At 34.9% G+C, this 21,276-nt stretch overlaps 1 protein-coding gene across 3 annotated transcripts in view; it reads left to right on the top strand.

Moving 5' to 3' along the window:
* Window positions 1-21,276, top strand: part of LOC108732446 (cyclin-dependent kinase 14) — a 115,081-nt gene that overhangs the window by 14,322 nt on the left and 79,483 nt on the right. The window contains exons 3-4 of one of the 3 annotated variants that reach the window (XM_025981053.1): window positions 461-522; window positions 7,722-7,826. In XM_025981053.1, coding sequence (XP_025836838.1) covers window positions 510-522; window positions 7,722-7,826 — 118 coding nt within the window. In that variant the 5' untranslated portion in view covers window positions 461-509. Of the gene's footprint in view, window positions 1-460; window positions 523-4,265; window positions 4,447-7,721; window positions 7,827-21,276 lie in introns of those variants that run through there. The other 2 variants (XM_018463256.1, XM_018463258.1) reach the window with 2 other exon arrangements.

The raw sequence follows: 21,276 nt of genomic DNA on the forward strand, positions 1-21,276 counted from the left end.
CTTACTTAATATGCTTACAAACTAGGTACCTATAAATAGCTTATTTGTATTAATATAAATATAATTTTCTGAGAATTTTAATGGCTCATAATACCCATTATGCTACTGGCATTTCCGTGACTACCGGAGGTTCCTGATTTATATTAATCACTTTGTAAACAACAAAATTTTATCGGTCGTTCTTCCCTTTTAAATGTTCCAACTGTCGTCGTGCTATTTATAAATTTATTTGAATATTTTTTAACCCCTTGCATTATCCATCTGTATACATGTACCAATTAAAAGCTTAACAACAATTATCTACCTGGGGACTCCTGGTGACTATTCTTATTGTATTTATTCAATTTTTGCTTGCACTAGACCTCGTCCATGAACCCCAAGGTGTTCGCTACAAGTATTCGTTGAATTTGGTAGCCCGCACTTATTTATGTATTATCCATTAATAATTTTCCCTTTTCAGTCAGTCCAAACCAGCCCTTTAAGATGTCGGCCCATTGGTGATTGTACCGATGAGCTTATATGGTCAGTTCACTACTTATGCATCTCGTTTTCTTTGATCTATAACAACAAGCAGCAGGTTGCAGGTTGTTTGTTGTTGTTGTTACTTTGTGTGTATTTTGATGTATCAAATTTGCTATATTTTGTGTTTTGGGTTCAATTAAGTACATGGGAATTTTTATAAGCTTAAAGTATGTTCTGAGTCATATCTATGTGTACGTACCTAATGTAGTTCTATTCGCAATTGTTTATTGTTTTTATTGGCATACTGTAGTAAACAATGATTTTGAATTCATTNTGTCGAGGCTTGGACGTTTTCTGAATCAAAGGAAAATGCATCCAGAGTTTTGAAATGTGAATCTATCAAAGAATATTAAGAATTTCCGGTAAAGGTCTAAATGATGGCCCCAACCCCCTTCGGGGGTGGGGATGGGTGGTATCGAAAGAGGAGGTCTCCCCTACCACTGTGCTATAAAAAGTTGACAATTTTCATACACTATAATTCAAATAAAATCTAATAAAAAAAATATTTTCAACTGGTGGAGGTGGGGGATCGAAAAAGGCTGGTCGCACGAACTTTTTATGGTACATTGGTGGGGGAGACCTCCTCCTTCGATCCCCCCATCCTCCGAAGGGGGTGAGGGCCATCATCTAGACCTTTAGCAAGATATATTTAAATTGGTGGAATCTACTTCGTAACGTATTAATTTAATCATTTAGGTGCAATCTTTTCTCATTTGTTGAGGCATATTACTAAGGACTATGAAGTCTCCTCTGAGCAGTTGTTTTTTTTCTAACGAATAAACCACTTTGTTCTTCTACTATACTAATTACTATTCAGATTTTCTCTAAAACAACTCTTTTCTATACATATACGATACATATCTGGTGTGTTTTGTCATTGAAGTCATTTGTTTAATCATCGGAGATTAGGATGAAGTGGTTTAATGGCGGTAGTTTCCTGGGGTGACGCGTCCCGACGCCTGGACGATTTTTACAAAAAACACGTCGTTCATAAGATTTAGTAAGCAATTACTGTCCGAGCCTGAACCCATTTCGTGAAAAGCGACCGTTTTCTTTTCTGTTTTATTCTACCAGGGTTACTTGATTTTCGTTTTATTTTATTTTTTTGTTTTACTTTGAATAAAAAAATGTTTTCGTCGATGATTGTATTACAATGAAAACGAAAAATTAATGTAAACAGTGAATGAAAAATATGAGTAGGTATGTTATCAATGTTTGTTATGATTATTTGTTCTTTTTTTTCTACCGTATTATGATAAAAGTAGTTCCACCCATTTATATATTAATCATGGGGATTCTCCGTGGTGGTCCCTTAGTGCATAACACTGGGACGACAACATTTCATCCTTGATGCCTAGCACTTCATATATTTCAATTAACTAATATTACAATGCTACAAATTAACTGTAAGTAAGCCATAGTTAAAATCAGTAGGTAAACCTGATAACTTGTCTGCACGAATGAATCATGAACATATTTTAAGTAGAGATACACCAGTTAATGGTATTTCGATATCGAATTGATTAATTTAATGTTGTTTTCCAAATTCTTAGTAATCAAAAATTTTTGATTTCGTTTTTATAATTGCACCTAACCCAAAAATCTAGTACGTTACCTACCCATCTTTAGAATAGGTTTATTACATTTTCCGAATATTCGCATTTAAACATGTCTAACGCGTCCAATTTTTTCATCAAAAATCCCTATTAAAAATAGATCTGCGGCAGTTTCATCTTTCAATTAATGTTTTAGTAGTCAACTAATTGCAGAAACTCGTAATATTAGAAGACATAACTGCACCGATTTACATTACAAACATACATACTTACACTAGAACATTAGTTGGTTTCTTAATTAGTTCTTATATGTGCATCTATACATTTTTAAAATGGATTGGATAAATAGAATTTGGAGAGTTATAAATACGTAAGCCACGTGGACTATTTGCTGTATAATAAAATAAAACTATACCTACCTACGCATTAAACAGTTGCTTATTGATAAAATTTTATAACCCTTTTACTTTGTTAGTACCACTTAAATGTTGTAGCTGATAAGAAATATCGTGGTTCAATTTTTTAAAGCGAACGAAGTATGTACAAAGTAGGTGATCGTAATAATTGGCATGGAATTCCCCTATTAGTTTGTTGGGAAAATTAAAAATACTGGTGTGGGACCAGGTACGTAGTAAACCTTTTTCCGTATGGACCACACCGTTGCAGATTTTATGTGGTATTAAACTCGAGATATCTTAAGTTCCGTGATAAGCAAGCTAATTTCCTGCCCCTGAAGAAGTGAAAAATTCTTTAGTTTAGAAATCATATTCATCGCAAAAATATGTGGAATTGAATGCGTATGGTTTTAAACTTGGCGGTGTCATATTAAAATATTATATATGAAAAGAACTAAGCAATAATTTAATCAGCGATGTCTCTGAATAAGTTGCATTACACATATAGATAAATACTGAGTTTTATAATTGCTCGTTTTATCGCTAAATACTTTGAAAAGTTTAAGTTATGAAGTCATATTACATTTATCAAAATGTTTGCGTTTTCCTCATAAATGATACATTTGATAAATAGATGGTGATTAACGTCGGTGCGATTGGCATCAATTGTTTTTATCATTACTGGATGTGCATTAATCACATATTGAACTTCATTGTTTGAGATTTTCGGATTTCCACCCAAAAAAAAAATACTACGTAGAATTACCATACGTTCCCAGAAATTTGAAACGTTACAGGTGGTAGATACGTACCTATGGATGTACCAAAATACAATACAATAAAAGTTCCTTATTCACGGTTTCCTCATTCGCTGGTGAAAAATTGCAACCCAGTTCCTGCATTCGCGGCTAAGAATTCCATTATTCGCTGATGCAATCGGTAAACAGAAAAGGATTCGGTGTCATTTATTAAGGAGATCGACCGCAATAGACCACTCGTGCCTAGTGGGAATTTTTCCGAATGTGGGTTTCTATTTTAAACATTGTGATTTAACTCTGCGAGATAAATGTGTGATTTTTTGTATAGTAACAGACAAAGGTTCACACTAACTCTGTACGTTTTTGGTTTTCAATAATATGGTCATTAAAAGCTTTTGCAAGTGCTTAAAGTTGGTGCTTCTTGTAGGACACGTATTTTCAATAGAAATTAAAAAATTAAAAAATGGCCTCCTACAGACTTTAGAACAATGCTTCATCTATCTTACTACAAAATTTCAAAACCTCTGTTCTAAACAATAAACTCATGATATCTAGAACCGATAATCTGAATTCCCTTAAAGCATCTTTTGAGTACGTACAGTTGGTACGTGCCGAAGCGGCTTTTATAAAAAATCTAACCGAGTAGTAAAAGATTCGGTGTTACACGATTGTAAATTTTACTTGGTTTCTAAAACACCATCTATTTTGTCTTACCTAATCGTTATTGCATTTGCAAAAATGTCGAATGTGTGTTATGTGCAATGTGCATGTATCAGACGTTATTCATGCTTATTAACATTAACTGCATTAAGAAATAATTTTGTAACGATCTCATGAAGAAGTACAAAGTTTCAGTGTTCAGTTCATATTCACTGTAAACAGTATATTTTATTGTCTGTTACACTCTGTATAAATGGTCATGATTGCACGGGTGGGAGGAATTATTAATCTGCCGTCCGTTATCTGAATAATTAGAAACATAACGTCATATTGCTAGCCTTTGTGTATGTGTGCATGAATGAATGATGAAAGTATGAGTGTTGTACGTATATTTATGTGCGTGTGCATTTGTGTAATAGTGTCGTTATGCATTAAATTAACTGATTCATGCCGAGAGACCAAATTGGTAACAAGTGGGAACATCAGAAACGGGTTGTTCCTTAATGAAAATCGGTGTGTCTCATCGCTGTGTTGTAATGTTTAAGTTGTTACGATGTGAGTTTTTCTTTTGTTTTAAAGCTTTTTTATTTTTAATTTATCAGTGCATTCAAAACAAGGTGATCAATACCAAAAGTATTACAAATTACATACATGCCTTTAAAAAAATTTAGATGTTGACTTTGTACGAACTATTTACAATTGTTTTATCAATTAATTTTGCTTGTTACAAATTTCAAACTAATTGTAAACTATTTAAATTAGATATACACCAGTGGTTTTGGCGGGTAGGTATCAGGTAGTCATTAGTGGCGAAATCTCTATAAAATATTGCCATTTGGATTTTGATGTAATAAAATGATTAAATTTGTAATTGTACTAATTGTGTTTAAATTGTAATCTACTGGATTAAATTAAGTAAATGCCACTATTTTTTTTTCTTTTATTGTGGTAAAAAGAATTTTTATTTTAATCGATGCTTGAATTATATGTATAAATAAATTTTTGCGGAAATTTGTTTAACTAAGTAAGAATTAATTGTTAATTTAATTGTTTGTTGTCAGTTGTATATTGTTCATTTCGTAAACAATAAGCGATTGGTGTTGTCATTTTGAAGTAAATCTTCGAAGGTTGTAGTTTCTCTCTGAAGCAATTGATATTTCATTCATTTGACATATTTTCCCAGATATTTTCGAGATCGAAGATGTTCGAATCTGAAACCTTAACTCCCATATTTGCACACTTCCCTTTTTCAATTTTTGTATCTGCAATTTTGATTTTTCCTTTTTCTTCGTCAATATATTATGTAATTTTTCTGATTATTCCCCGACTTCATATACCTACATTCAGTTTTTGATTTTCATGTGTGAAGATTGCTTTGAAAAGTGTCATCATCTTCTACTTTTCTCAGTTTTAAGAAAAGACAAACTGATTTCGAAGAACATTTGGGACTAATCATAGCCTAAAATTGCGTTTATTGGAGACTGAAAACGTTTGTACGATTTTTTCTATACCACCATCAAAAGATGATGCTCCCTTTGTAAAAGAATATTTCTTTTCAGTTCGCAAATAATGTATGGAATGTATCGGTTTTCCAAGTGATTAATGTCATGTCACAATTTCAGATCTGTTAGTAGTTTACACCTATTATACTTAAAAGGGTATGAAGTTGTTCTCCAGTAACCAAATGTGAAGTATCTACACGGAGAGAAAAATCTTGTAAAAATTACCATGCTGTCTCATAATCTGGGTACCTTTGACTGAAAATAGAAAAGTTACCATACTGGCATGGTAAAAATTCCTTTGCTATCTACATATTTCTTGCACCCACCTTATAGTAATGAAAATTTTTCTCTCCCTGATACATGATGCATTCTTATCATTTCAATCTCGTATACTTTACAATTTTTATAAAGCAAAACTTGCCGAAAGGAGGTTCTTCGTTTAACTACAATATCTTAGTGTGTTATTAAAGATTTACTAATATATATTATGGAAATCTAAATGCATGCTGACAAAATCACATCAATATCACCTTAAGTGACTAGTAATACTGAGAGAAAGTTGTTTATTGAATTGTACAAGTGTTACAACTATACATATATTTATAATTACATAATTCCGTACTCTAATTAATAACAAACTCGGTGATAAACTTTTCTGCAAACTTGATCATAACGACACGCGAAAGTATCGATGAGCTGGCATAGTAATTATCGGATAATATAGCAGTTATTACAATACATACACATGTAAATACGTAGAGGTAGTTCAGAATGTAATGCCCTTATGTTGTGGATTGCACAGTAACAAAACTCCGCCAGTTCATTGATTACTACATTTTTAGATTTTTATCTTTTAAAAACTTTGCCCGTTGCATTTTGTACCTGTAGCGAGGCACAGCTAATTGTAAGTCGATGTTTTCGTAATGTACAATAGGACATAGGAAGGCTCATGAAATTTTGAACTTACTATACCAACATCTACTTGCTAAATAATTAAAATTCTACAATAAGGAAGCTGATAGCGGAATCGAGGTTATTATATGTACAATGCATCTGCTTTATATGTATGTACATGGGTATATGTAATATACAATTAATATATAACTGGCGTTCTCGATGTACGTTATCTCGTGCTGTCTCAATTTGTTTATGTTTGATTATTGCTCTTATCTCAACACAATTTCCTATTCGTATCATCGGCACATGAACCACATTCATGTATATATTGTAGTTGTATCGGGTTCATAATGGACCTAAGTGATTACAGGCACGCAGTTTGAATATGTAACAGTATTGATAATTAAAGTACTGTATTCATAATCGTAAGGGTTGTCACGACGAACTTTTGTTCAGTCCCTGAAGAAAGTAACTTTGTTTGTTTGGGTGTTCTGTCTCACGTTTTGACGTTGGAATTTAAGCTATTTAACGTTATTTAATCGTAATTAAATTAAAAAAAATACTGCAAGTAAAAGGGCAAAATAATTGATATTCCGAATGGGATCTACTGAATCGGGGGTCGATACCATTTTGGAAGTTTAGGAAGTCCTTTTGAATGGTACCATTTTAGCAACAAATCAAGTTATTAAATTAAAATTAAAACAAATTAAATATATTCGGTACCTTAACCAACCTAGGTTATGTTAGTTTGTGTTATGCTAGGGTGAATGGTTCCCCTTTCCCGTTTGAGAGCTTTACCTGACGTGAGATTCCAATAATTTGTTACTAAAATTGGTTAAAGGTCAACTTCTTTTCGCCACTTCAAGTGGTAAGATTCGAATGTTCTTGACCTACGACTTTCAAAAATTTTTTTAATGTTTCTCGTATAATGAAGTAAATGTGACGATGCGTGATATTTTTTCTATTATACTTTGATTATTTATTTAGTTACTGTGCGATTAGATATAAATAATGCCCAAACAACAGATAAACGAATCTTTTTACATATAAGTTGATACGGAATGTGAAACAATAACCTCATACATTACGGTTTCAGTAATCCTATATTACACACAATTAATCATAGGACTTTTCATTAAAGATGTTTCGTAACTTACACACAAATAATGAATATTTCCACAAAGTTTACTAAAGGGAACGGACTATAACAGAATAGTGAATAATTATAATGCAATAAGAAAATTTTTGTTGTTTGTCAAGGAATATCCATTATTAATCGATTGAAATTTCTTTCGGGAAGTAGTTACGCATTCTAACAATAATTACGAAGTATTTTTATCGATGTACTTAATTTCATTAATTATTGTAGTTATTTGGGCGTTATTTTAAGGGAAGATTTACAGTTATAAACAGTTTCTTTGTTTTTTGCAGGGATCGGTTTGCCAACAGGGGTCACAATGCGAGAAAAGAAAAGTGGTGCTATGTCTCGTATGCAAAAACTCAAGAAAAGACTGTCACACTCTTTTGGACGATTAGGTGAGTTAAAATCCAAAGCTAAATATATTTCAGCTGAAAGCAAAATTTTCGAATACTTCATCAAATAACAGGTCAATTGAAAAGTCCCCGGCCTAAAATAGTAAAACACAATTTTTTTGCAAAATTCGTTTTTTTTATTCAACATAATTCCCTTCAAGGGTGATACACTGATTATAGCGATCCTCCAACTTTTCGATACCATTTTTGTAGTACGATTTGTCCTTTGCTTCAAAATAGGCCTCAGTTTCGGCGATCACCTCTTCATTCGACGAAAATTTTTTCCCAACGAGCATTCTTTTGAGATCTGAGAACAGGAAGTAGTCGCTGGGGGCCAGATCTGGAGAATACGGTGGATGCGGAAGCAATTCGAAGCCCAATTCATGAATTTTTGCCATCGTTTTCACTGACTTGTGAGACGGTGCATTGTCTTGGTGAAGCAGGACTTTCTTTTTCTGCAAATGCGGTCGTTTCTCGGCGATTTCGTCCTTCAAACGGTCCAATAACGCTATGTAATAGTCGCTGTTGATGGTCCTTCCTTTTTCAAGGTAGTCAATGAAAATTATTCCACGCGCATCCCAAAATACAGACGCCATAACCTTGCCAGCCGACTGTTGCGTTTTTGCACGCTTTGGAGCGGGTTCATCGTGTGCAGTCCACTCCGATGACTGTCGATTGGACTTCGGAGTGAAATGATGGAGCCATGTTTCATCCATTGTCACATATCGACGCAAAAACTCGGGTTTATTACGCGTGATCATCTTCAAACACTGCTCTGAATCATCAACTCGTCGTTGTTTTTGGTCAAAAGTGAGCTCGCGCGGCACCCACTTTGCACAGAGCTTTCTCATACCCAAATATTCGTGAATGATGTGATGTATACGTTCCGTTGATATCTGTAGAGTGTCTGCTATTTCATTCAATTTCAATTTACGGTCATTCAAAATCATTTTGTGGATTTTTTTAATGTTTTCGTCCGTAACAGCCTCTTTTGGGCGTCCACTGCGTTCACCGTCTTCGGTGCTCATTTCACCACGTCTAAACTTAGCATACCAATCCTTGATGGTTGATTTTCCTGGGGCAGTGTCCGGAAATTCGTTATCAAGCCAAGTTTTTGCTTCAACTGTATTTTTTCCCTTCAAAAAGCAATATTTTATCAACACGCGAAATTCCTTTTTATCCATTTTTTTCACAATAACAAAAGTTGCTTCACTAAAAATGCTATAATTCACAAACTAATGATCCGACAGCCGTCAAATTTATAGACGCGTCTTTTGAAGATTAGGACTAACTGAAAATCATATGGATTTAGTTCTAGTGCCGCCATCGATGTGTCAGGCCGGGGACTTTTCAATTGACCCTAGTACATAAGTTAAAAAATAAGCCAATTAATGTAAAAGTATTAAGAGGTTGTGTTTACGCCGACTTCTGAGAATATACATTTCTGAACATGCCCGACAAAACATACCAAAAGTTACCAACTTTAGTTCTTGAGTTACTTGCTACGAAATAAATTACTTTCAAAATGTCACTTTTTGTCAAATAACTCTTAAAATAACTTCTTCTTGAAAACCTTAATGCGAGTGTACGGTAAATTTCATAAAAAAATGCATGTCTATTTTTATGTCTTTGTACAATGAAAAACGTAGGCTCCAGACTTTTTTGTAGTTATTAATTAAATTGAGCTCCAAAAAAGCTTATTACAGCTTCAAATATGAAAATGAATGAATGAAGTCGGAACATTAAAAGATTTCCGATGAAATCTGTAAAAGCTCACCACAATTTGCGAAATTTTTAAGATAAAAACCTGCAACATTTACATATTACTTTTGAAGTATGTTACATATAAAAAGATCAGATGAATGAAAAAAAAAATCGAAAATTAATTTTTGAAAATGTACACGTCCAAAATTTCATTATTTTGTAAAAGTAATATAGTTTGGTATGTTTAGGTATTCTGGATTAATTTTCTATATAAATGCTATTTTTAAAGGTTGAATCATAAAAAAATATATTTATCGATCTCGAATACCACTGAATATTTTCAACCCCTGTTGATTCCACTAACGAAATACGATATGCTAAGAGTTGTTATGTTCAGTTTTCTCAAGTACATACAAGTCATAACTTACTTTCTATGTCGCATAACATACGTTACAACTTATTTTTTCCCATTATATTATGAGGGTCGACGAAAGAAAACGTATCAAACGTCGTTATTACTTAAGTTTGTTCTACTATAGTAGATACAGAAGGATTAAGGGAAGCCGTTTCAAATTTCCAGTCCATTTGTAATTTTGTGTGTTTCGTGGACCTGAAATTTTCGCTATTAGGATGAGTAAGCAATAACGAAAGAAAATTACCATATGTACGAGGGTGCGTTTTTAAGTTCGTGAAATGGGTCGAGTCATTGCGAATTAAGCAAATCATTATTAGTAGAAATAGAAGTTTTCTCGTAATTAGGCTAGTAGTCTTTAAACTATCGCCGACGAAACAAGTCAATCGGGAATAAATTGTTAAATATGAGGAAAATCGAGTATCGCGCTGTTATAGTTTCTTACCAAATAAGGAAAATCACACTGGAAGAGATGTCATTCGTTTACGGAGACTTGCCCAGGTAAAACCAAGTGGCATATCCTCTTTAAGCAAGGCAGAGACTCACTTGAAGATGACCCACGTCCAGGCATGGCCGATCAAGGTGACCACTCCGGAAATCATTCGAAAAGTTGAAAAATGAATACTAGAAGATGCCCAACTTAAGTAGAAACAACTGGCAGAAATGATAGGAGTATCAGACACAACCATTTTTAAAATTCTTCACGATCATGTTGGCATGACTAAAATCAGCGCAAGATGGGTGCCGAGAATGCCCACTCCGCCTCAAGAACAATAGCGTTTGGGGTGTTCTCGTGCGTTTTTGGACCTCTGTAGTGAAGATACAAAAGGAGCATTGCCTCAAATTGTTACTGGGGACGAAACTTCGGTTCATCATTATGAACCTGAGTCCAAACAGGACTCCATGCAGTAGCACAAAAAAAGCACGCCACCACCCAAGAAGTTTAAGGTGTCATACTCGGCTAGGAAAATCATGGCTACAGTCTTTTGGGACTCAGAAAGGATTCTGTTGGTCGATTAAAAATATAAAAGTGTCTCCATAACCGGAGAATACTATGCTTCAATCCTAGAGCGGTTAAAGGAAGCAGCCAAAGAAAAAAGAAAAGGAAAATTGATCAAAGGTGTTCCCCATCTGCACGATAACGCGCCTGTTCACAAGAGCCGTGTTGCGATGGCTGCCCTGCAGAAGGTTGGCTTCGAAATTTTGGCTCACCCACCCTTCAGTCCTGACCTACCTCCTAGCGATTATTAACTATTCCCAAACTTGAGAAGAAGTCTTCGTGGGAAGGAATTTTCATGCGACGAAGAAGTGAAGGATGCAGTTTCGGCGTATTTTTCAGACAACGACAAAATATTTTTAAAAGGTATACGTAGGTTAATTGAAAGGTCGGAAAAATGTATAAGGGTAGCAGTTGAATATATTGAAAAGGAAAAATAAATTCTTACTTTTGTTTCCACTTTTTAACCCCCATTCCGCCAACTTCAAAACGCCCCCTCGTATATTGATGTATAATTTTGTTGCTTAATTGCCTCGATTTATTAACGTCAACGATTTGAATTACTTGCTGAATACAAAAATGAATGTAATACTTATTGCTATNCCTGTCCAACCAGTCTTAGGACTGACGACGCTATGATGATGAAGAGCATTTGCCCATGTGATCCAAGGAAACCGCAGAAAAAAACTTGGTCCAGAACCAGAATCACACCGCTAACCTCCCGAATACTAAGCAATGGTCTAAATCCTATGACGACGATAATGGCCATTTTATATTCCCGTCCGTTTAAGCAATTTGCATAATAATGTTTATTAACCTTTTATATCCGGGAATCTAAACTAAAAAAAGAATTTACAACTTGAGCTCCTATCTTATTAAATAGAACAATCAAGGAAGTATCTTGCCGTATCTTTGAACAAACAATTTCTTATTTGCACATGTTTCATATCGTTAACAATTGTTTAATGATCGTAATAAACTAATTCTCCGACCTTTCGTGCTCTGTGCGCCTATATTTTTGACAGTGCAAACAAGGAAATCCTCGGTGTAATAAAATTATGTAAGCAAGCATATGCATATACTGTATTTAATACGGATAGCTTGGAATGACATGAAACCTTCAAATTGTTATTGCCTAATTGCATTCGTCCTGTACATTTGGAAACAATGTGCCATGCTATGAAACCAGAGATGGAGATGGAGCTAATGATAAACTGTAAAAAAATGACTGCCATTGTTTTTAAAAGCTAGAAGTGTAATAGAAATCTATGAATTGGCGTAGTTTTGTCAGTGTGCAACTCAAGGCCAAGGTTCATATCATTCTAAATTACCTCTAAACTTCAAATGTATGATAAGTAATAATTGTAAGACCCCCTGTGGGGGTATTCCATTGCTGTGAGGGCTGCTCCCTTTGCTTCGCCCCTGATCTATTTATAATAGTGTCTATTAAAGTCGACACTTTTATACCATCGATGTTTTAGCATTTCTAATGCCTTTTAGAAGTCAGAAAAGTCAGGACGGAAGGAGTAGTAGGGATATAAAGCAGATGATACGGCAGGGTCGTGTCGCCTTCAATAAAAAGAAGTCACTTTGCTTGCGAACGGTTAATTTAGAAATTCTAAAAAGGCTGTTAAAGGTGTATGTTTGGAGCACAGCACTGTACGGGTGCGAAACATGGACAGTGAGCGCGGCGGAAAAGAAAAGGTTAGAAGCGTTCGAAATGTGGTGTTACAGGCCAATGATGAGGATACCGTGGATAGAGAAGGTTAGAAATGAAGAGGTATTAGAAAGAATAGGAGAATAGAGGACTTTATGGAAGTCAATAAGAAATAGGCGAGATAGATTGGTAGGACACCTTCTCAGCCATGAAGTTAAAAATTCCTTTTTCTGTATTTTAGTCTCTACTCTATAGTTGGGTCAAGGGCAGATTAAAGGGATAAACTCTCTGTTTTTCACATGTGGCACCTACTTAAAATCTTTCACTTTCGTATAATAGTAAAACAATACTTACTTCTGATTGTAATTCTGACCACGGTAACGCATACATACCTACACAGTACAGTTTAGTGGGAAATACTTGATTGTATTTCCTGGCACGTTCGAATTTGACTATACTCTTGCTAATATGAAATTATAATGAGCCTTTTTACTAAGGATTTTATTATTGAATTGAGGAAATATAATTTCACTTTTATATTACAACTGACGACGTTTACAAAAACGGTAAAAACCTCGCAGACGTTCAGCTTATTTGAAATCCTTTTTAAAAGAAAAAATGTATATTTGTTATTTCCTGTTGCTTTTACAATAGAAGTCTCAGAAGTGGAAGGAATAGTTGGAATTTTAAAATAAAAATAAAAATTTCTTGAACAGGGAACATTTTAATGTGCAGTTTATTTTTATAAGCTTTTTGAAGTTTTTAAAGGATATTTCACAGTTACAGTGACAAAGTTTAAATAATTCTTTGTCTATTATATGGAGGGAAAAATCACCATGGTCATCACTGTAAAGTGAGAGCAAGAAACATGCATTTCAATATTGGTCAAATAGTTTTTGTAAGAGAACCTTATAAACATTACTAGAAAGCATGATGGAAATAGTATGGTAATTTTTCCACTCTCAGTCAAAGGTATTTAGAATAGGAGACAGCATGGCAATTTTTACAAGATTTTTCTCTCCATGTAGTTTCGATATTTAGGGAGTTAGATAACTCGGAATGAAAAGATCGCTAGAAAAATAAAAGGGAGGACTAATGGCTTTTAATAGAAAGAAATCACAATTGGAAATTACAAAATATTAAAGTTTGGAGTACGGTCCTGTATGGGAGATACGAAAGATTATTTGTGGAATATTACTGTGCCAGCATTTGCCCTTCTTCTATGCTTCTATGCTCGCGAACGGTTAATTTAGAAATTCGAAAAAGGTTGTTAAAGCTGTATGTTTGGAGCACGGCGTTGTACGGGTGTGAAACATGGACAGTGGGAGCGGCGGAAAAGAAAAGGTTNACTTAAATAGTTTCATTATGAAAATCTACAAAAAAATATGTACCTATTTAGGACTATGTAATCCGTTACACTAATAACCCATTTCTATTTGAGTTAACTTTTATCACACATTTCAGTACCCGACAACGATAATAAATAATTGTAGTATGATAAATTGTTAAACTATGGGACAAGATGTTAAATATACTTAAAAATATAGGCATGAGTCACAAAGATAGGACAGTGATACTTAGTTTGTATAAAGAGCAACAGGCAATTATAGAGCTGGGGCTCCAATGTACAAAAGTAAATATTAGGAAGAGAGTCAGACAGGGATGTACACTGTCACCGCTACTTTTTAATCCATACATCGAAGACGCGATCAACATCATTAAAGACAGTACAACTCTAGAAATAGATATACCTACAGGGGAAAAGATTAGTATGCTTAGATTTGCAGATTATATAGCAGTATTAACATTTAGCAAGGAGGAGTTAGCTTTAAATAAAATGGAAGCGGTATTGACAAAACGGTACAGCATGAAGATAAATAAAAGTAAAACAAAAATACTGGCTTGCAAGGGAAGAAAAAGTAGGGAAAGGGCGAATATAAAGGTAGGAGACGACAAATTAGTAGAAGTGACTGATTTTAGGTATCTAGGAAGTCAGATCAGTCAAGATGGAAGGAGCAGTAGGGATATAAAGCTAAGGATAGCGCAGGATTGAGTCGACAACCTTATGATGATAATGAATATTGAATTCTGCTTAGAGTTTAATCGCGAAAATTAGGAATATTGCTTGCCATTAGTCAATAATTTAAATTTTTAGTATCCTAATCGTACAATGATGCAGTGTCACTTAAAAATGAACAGTTTTGAAAGTGTTTTTAAAAAATTACTATTCTCTCCCGCAGTTCTATATCTCCTTTTGTTTATAGTTGTTAGTACTCAACTTCTGGTACAAATTACAATTCTTTATCGTTTTCCATTACGTGTTTAGAACAGTTTCTCAGTAAAAATCACATTTTATTGCACCCATAACTTGCTGAATAAGAGCAAGAAAACAAACGACATGGTTTACAACTTGTTTTCTATGTGTCCATTAAAACAGTTTATAAGGTTTATCATCGAAGTGGGTACCCGTTCAAAGCTTGTCTTGAACCCATTGTTACGTACGTACCTACAGTACGAGAAACTTGTAGGTACCTACAAGTACGTCATAATTTTTAAGCGGTAATTATACTGTTGGCTTCAAAGAACACAAAAACGGTTTTATTACATACATAAAATCTTTGCTTTTATCGATGTTCATATAAATAACCCTTAAGGAAGTTCAATAGTTCCATAACGCAAAGGACAGATAAATGAAAGATCATTTGATTAATGATTAACTCCCACATCATTTACATAAATGATCGAAGGGAATGATGGTCCAAGACTGACGGATCAGGAATCGAATCGGTACACAAGGCCATGATTGATGATGATTGTCCGTTTATTTTCTGTAGCTATGTGACCTTCAGTTTGACCGCGCAAAGTAGAAAAGAACAGCACTAGTCCAGAAAAGAAAGGAGACAACTCTCGACCAAACTCTTAACCGGTGAGGAGCGTATAATCCGTACAGTACTGTACGGAAAAATAGACCATTTTATCCACTACAATTGCACTGCTCAAATGTGCTGTTATTGGTACCATTTACTACTGAAAATATCCACGAGATGTTTATTTATATTTGAAGATATATTAAAGGCTTTAACGCTTGTTTTCGACTCGCACTACTATTCATGATTGAACAAAACTTTTGGCAGGTACTGTATGAAAAAGTATGTTTAATGAACAAGAGTCGAGAGTATAATGAGCTTTTTTCTCCCTATCTACGATTTTGCCAGCGCGCATTCAAGATATTGGAAGGAGCACATCGCTACAAAAAGTAAATGAAGTATAGCTCATATTCTTGTCTTACACTCTCTTGATTATTATTTGAATTTATTTTCATCTGTCGACAAATACTATTTTGAGCAAATATTTAACTAATGATGATTTGCATTTATTCGAGTTTGGCCTGTGCTACTTAGGAGCCGGTTTTATTGATGCCGATTTATTACAGATCACAAGACCTGCCGAAAAAAGAATAATCGGAAAATTGAGGTCATTAATACCTGCTTTTTGGCATCTGCACAAATTAAATACTTACTGTACCTATTGGATAGTTTTATAGTTGAAAACAGATGCATTTGCTAAAATGTATCTTTTTCTTAAACAAGAAAGAGTCCAATGATTTATCATATAAATATTTTACATATAATGGCTTTTATTGTAATGAAAACTTGCGAAGTTCATTGTGATTTGTACGTATAACATGTAACACTGATCAATATGAATAAAGGCCGGTTTACACTACACGTACCGATCACGGATCATTCACGGTCAGATGAAAATGTTGAAGCGGACCTATAGTATGAAACGGGCTTAAAAGATAAATTTCGTCTATGATCTTAGAATTGCCCTGGATTTCTAAATATCTTAACCTTAAAACCAGAATGATGCTGATGATGGTTGGTTTTATTACAAGATTATAATGTCTTGAAATTTCAATCTGTTGTACTCTGAGGAGTCTCAGGGGAAAGAAAAACGCACAGAAAATTGTTATTTTACTGTTTCATGTTTCTTTTCAATAGTGTTCTCGGAAAAGAGAGACGGTGATCATATTCGATGTATTTTAATTTTTTTTTTTTTGATGAACTCGAATCTGGCCCCATATTTGCACTGGACACAACGATATTTCGAAATATCGAAACCAAACAAGCCAAATTAGCATGATTTTGACTCTGAGGTTAAGTTAGGTTATGTTAGCATCATTTCTGACTCTGAGGTTAAGGTGTTTCAAAATGTTGATGTGTTGAACTTTTGTGCTTTGATTGTGCTGTGCTTACTTTACGTGAACTCTTAAGAAGGCAAAAATTGAATTGCAAGTTAATAAATCTTGAAATCCTGAACAATTTTGAGTACCCAATGTTGAATTTTACTTCGGAAAATTGCCCTATTGTTTCTCATCTACACGTGAAATGTAAAAGTTATAGTCACATACAGGCACGGCAGTTGACTCGTTCATTTTTTCTCGTATAAAATAAAATTGTTTCGCACCGAAATGCGAAAAGTTCATCGCGAGAGATTTAGTCTCGCATTCTACCTCAACAACTTCTCATTTAGCACTGCCAGGATAAATGTATAAACATTTCGGAGTTTTTCTTTTGTCCCAGTGCTTGCGCGAAACTTGTAATAATATAATATTATTATGCGACTTGGAGCTTGGAGTGACGCGAATACATATCCATGTATATTTATGTGTCTACATATTATATAAATTACATTCCGAGTTTCCTTGCCGTCGTTTTTCTTCCGTGAACGCCGTATGATGTATGAGTTTACGTCACCAAGATGGAGTAATCAAAAGTGGATAGAGAAAGTTAGAAATGAATGTTAGGAGAACAAAGGACTCTATGGAAGGACACCTTCTCAGGCATAAAGGTCTAGTCAGACATATTAGAAGCGGACGAGGAGTAAAGGTAGACGTAGATTAGATAACTGTTCGCAAATAGTTAAGGATATGGGTTGTTCTACTTTTGTGACCAAGCGGCATGGCCTAGAGGTTTAGACCATTGCTTAGCATTCGGGAGGACGCCGGTTCGATTCCGGATCGTCTGCTTTGGTCCAAGTTTTTCTATGGTTTCCTTGGATCACTTAGGCAAATGCTGAGGCAGTAATATTCCACAGATAATCTTTCATTCTCTTCTGTCTTCATTTCGTCCGTCTCATCTTTCTCACTCGAACCACCACCCACCCATTTCCACGATTCCTGAAAGCAGACTGAAGAGGGCCTTTCGCCCTACCTTCCGGCGTAGCCCGGAGGGACTGCCCGCCCACTAGCATTACTAGCTGGTGGGAATGAAACACCCAAAGGTTTATTTTTTTCCACTTTTGGAGAAATGCGAAGATTAGCTCAGGATAGAAAAAAGTGGAGGTGCGTGTCCAACCAGTCTTAGGACTGATGACCTTATGATGATGATTAACTTTATTGCATTTCTATAATCTTTTTAGGCACATTTTTAAAGCCGAAGGGGGAACAAGTGTATGGATAATATGCATCAATTGCCGCGCGAAGTGAATGTAAGCTCGTTAAGTCTTAAGCGAGTATACCCAGATGCAATATAACAGTGCGCTTCAGTTTTTCAAAGATTAACATTAAAGAGCAGCTATAAAGCAATTTACGATTAGTCTTAGAGATATAGAGACTCGCAAGCTCATTTATTAGATACTCTGGACACGTTCTTAGCCGTGCACTGGAAAATGTGCAGCTTAAACTTGTAAATGATCGTATAGTTTTGTGTACTAATGGTTATCCCGGGATTACACACATACGGCAATCCCGTTTCTCGTTAATGTCTTAGATAATTAAGTACATATATGTATATATACTTAATTGTAAGACTTGGGCTGAAGTTGGTTCGCAATCAAGACATTGGATAAAAAGTTGTCCTAATTTTCGGAGGAATTTAACAACCATTTCGAAACGATCAAGCTTTACTTTACTGTCAGCAAAAAATGTAGATGGGTACTCACCCGTTCGTTTCTATTTTGGAAAAGAGATAGGTAAACACTTCTAACTGACAGTTTATAAAACTTTCTAAACTAAAAGAAAGATGCTTCAGACATGTTGCCAATTTCATGTAGGTAGTTATCTAACTTTGGTGTTCTCAATTGAACTGGAAGTGCTCCAAACTTGAATCCAGTTGGGACTTTGTAAAGTACCTGTGTATATCGAAGAAACGCCTTGAAAAATAGACTCTTCGAGCAGTAGTTACCTTTCACACAGCGATATAAAATTTGACGACTCTACTGTGACGTACAGTGATATAAAAGTTTCTTTCTGCAATGTCTTGTTTGCCAATTTCAGAATATGTAACAGGCAAAAAGTAATNTTGGATCACTGAGGCAAATGCTGAGGCAGTAATATTCCACAGATAATCTTTCATTCTCTTCTGTCTTCATTTCGTCCGTCTCATCTTTCTCACTCGAACCACCACCCACCCATTTCCACGATTCCTGAAAGCAGACTGAAGAGGGCCTTTCGCCCTACCTTCCGGCGTAGCCCGGAGGGACTGCCCGCCCACTAGCATTACTAGCTGGTGGGAATGAAACACCCAAAGGTTTATTTTTTTCCACTTTTGGAGAAATGCGAAGATTAGCTCAGGATAGAAAAAAGTGGAGGTGCGTGTCCAACCAGTCTTAGGACTGATGACCTTATGATGATGATTAACTTTATTGCATTTCTATAATCTTTTTAGGCACATTTTTAAAGCCGAAGGGGGAACAAGTGTATGGATAATATGCATCAATTGCCGCGCGAAGTGAATGTAAGCTCGTTAAGTCTTAAGCGAGTATACCCAGATGCAATATAACAGTGCGCTTCAGTTTTTCAAAGATTAACATTAAAGAGCAGCTATAAAGCAATTTACGATTAGTCTTAGAGATATAGAGACTCGCAAGCTCATTTATTAGATACTCTGGACACGTTCTTAGCCGTGCACTGGAAAATGTGCAGCTTAAACTTGTAAATGATCGTATAGTTTTGTGTACTAATGGTTATCCCGGGATTACACACATACGGCAATCCCGTTTCTCGTTAATGTCTTAGATAATTAAGTACATATATGTATATATACTTAATTGTAAGACTTGGGCTGAAGTTGGTTCGCAATCAAGACATTGGACAAAAAGTTGTCCTAATTTTCGGAGGAATTTAACAACCATTTCGAAACGATCAAGCTTTACTTTACTGTCAGCAAAAAATGTAGATGGGTACTCACCCGTTCGTTTCTATTTTGGAAAAGAGATAGGTAAACACTTCTAACTGACAGTTTATAAAACTTTCTAAACTAAAAGAAAGATGCTTCAGACATGTTGCCAATTTCATGTAGGTAGTTATCTAACTTTGGTGTTCTCAATTGAACTGGAAGTGCTCCAAACTTGAATCCAGTTGGGACTTTGTAAAGTACCTGTGTATGTCGAAGAAACGCCTTGAAAAATAGACTCTTCGAGCAGTAGTTACCTTTCACACAGCGATATAAAATTTGACGACTCTACTGTGACGTACAGTGATATAAAAGTTTCTTTCTGCAATGTCTTGTTTGCCAATTTCAGAATATGTAACAGGCAAAAAGTAATGCCTATCGTTAAATCCGGTCTTCTGGAATTCAAATGTGGGATACAGAATTGCAAAGATGTTGTGTCAGTATTGTCAAAGTTGGCTGTTTATTATTTCATAATTTTAATTACGTAACTATCCCATAAGTTGTGTTATTTTTATGATTTTGATGTAAACCGATGCCTCAGGCGATCTATATCGGTACGGTGGTGTCTTCGGTGTACTCATATGACGATATCTGAAGGTCGCAAATGATGCAGCAGACGATAGTTGCGCGACAAAAAGGAAGTTACGGGAAGTTTCCGAAAAGACTCTACAATTTACCAGGATTGTATAAATAGGTGAACATCATTCAACGGGACGTAGTCGATATTAGTGAATTTACTACGGAATAATGGAAGCTTGAATAGTAAGATAAAGTTAAAGTGGTGTAAAAAATAATCGATTGTAAAATAAATAACTGTATAAATAGTGTATTGCTTTGTTAAAAAAGACATACTAGAAAATTCTTTACGATATTATGGACATTAAAATGGACCTTGGATTCAATTATGATCGGTAAAAGAATTCTTTTATTTCATTTTTGCTAGACATTCAGTTTTGTTACACTTTTGTAAATTTAAACTGTTGCATTTTGTCTGTTCGGTTGCATCTTGCGTGTGTAAAAGAAGTATAAAAGGTAACGATTCAAGTCTCTTAAAAATGTAGGTCAAACTTTTGTACTTTTATTGCTTCTTTTTCACGGGTCGCGTAGCATTGTAGGCATATCACTTTTCACGTGTAGTAAGTTATCCCGGTTGATACTTTGAGAGACACGCTCGAAAAAAATCGCTAGAGACATGTCATCCGTTAAGCACTCGGAAAAAAATAAAGAAAAGTCAAAACACCGTCTGCTTTTTGGCCTCAACGTATACGTACGTAATCGGATTAAAAGTTTTTTTTTTCGTTTTCGTTAAGAACAGGTTGCCATTCTGTTTTCTGAATGACTAATTTGTCACGTTATATTTTATTTGTTATTCTTGACAAAAAAAAAATAAAAGAAAATCACAAAACAAAAGGAAAGGCATCCCTTTTGGAGTACATATATTTAAATATTTATTTGGTAAAGGGCTAGATGATGACCCCCACACCCGAAGGGGGTGGGAATGGGTG

This window comes from Agrilus planipennis, unplaced genomic scaffold (genome assembly GCF_000699045.2).
Source record: "Agrilus planipennis isolate EAB-ADULT unplaced genomic scaffold, Apla_2.0 scaffold10, whole genome shotgun sequence".
Classification (NCBI taxonomy): domain Eukaryota; kingdom Metazoa; phylum Arthropoda; class Insecta; order Coleoptera; family Buprestidae; genus Agrilus; species Agrilus planipennis.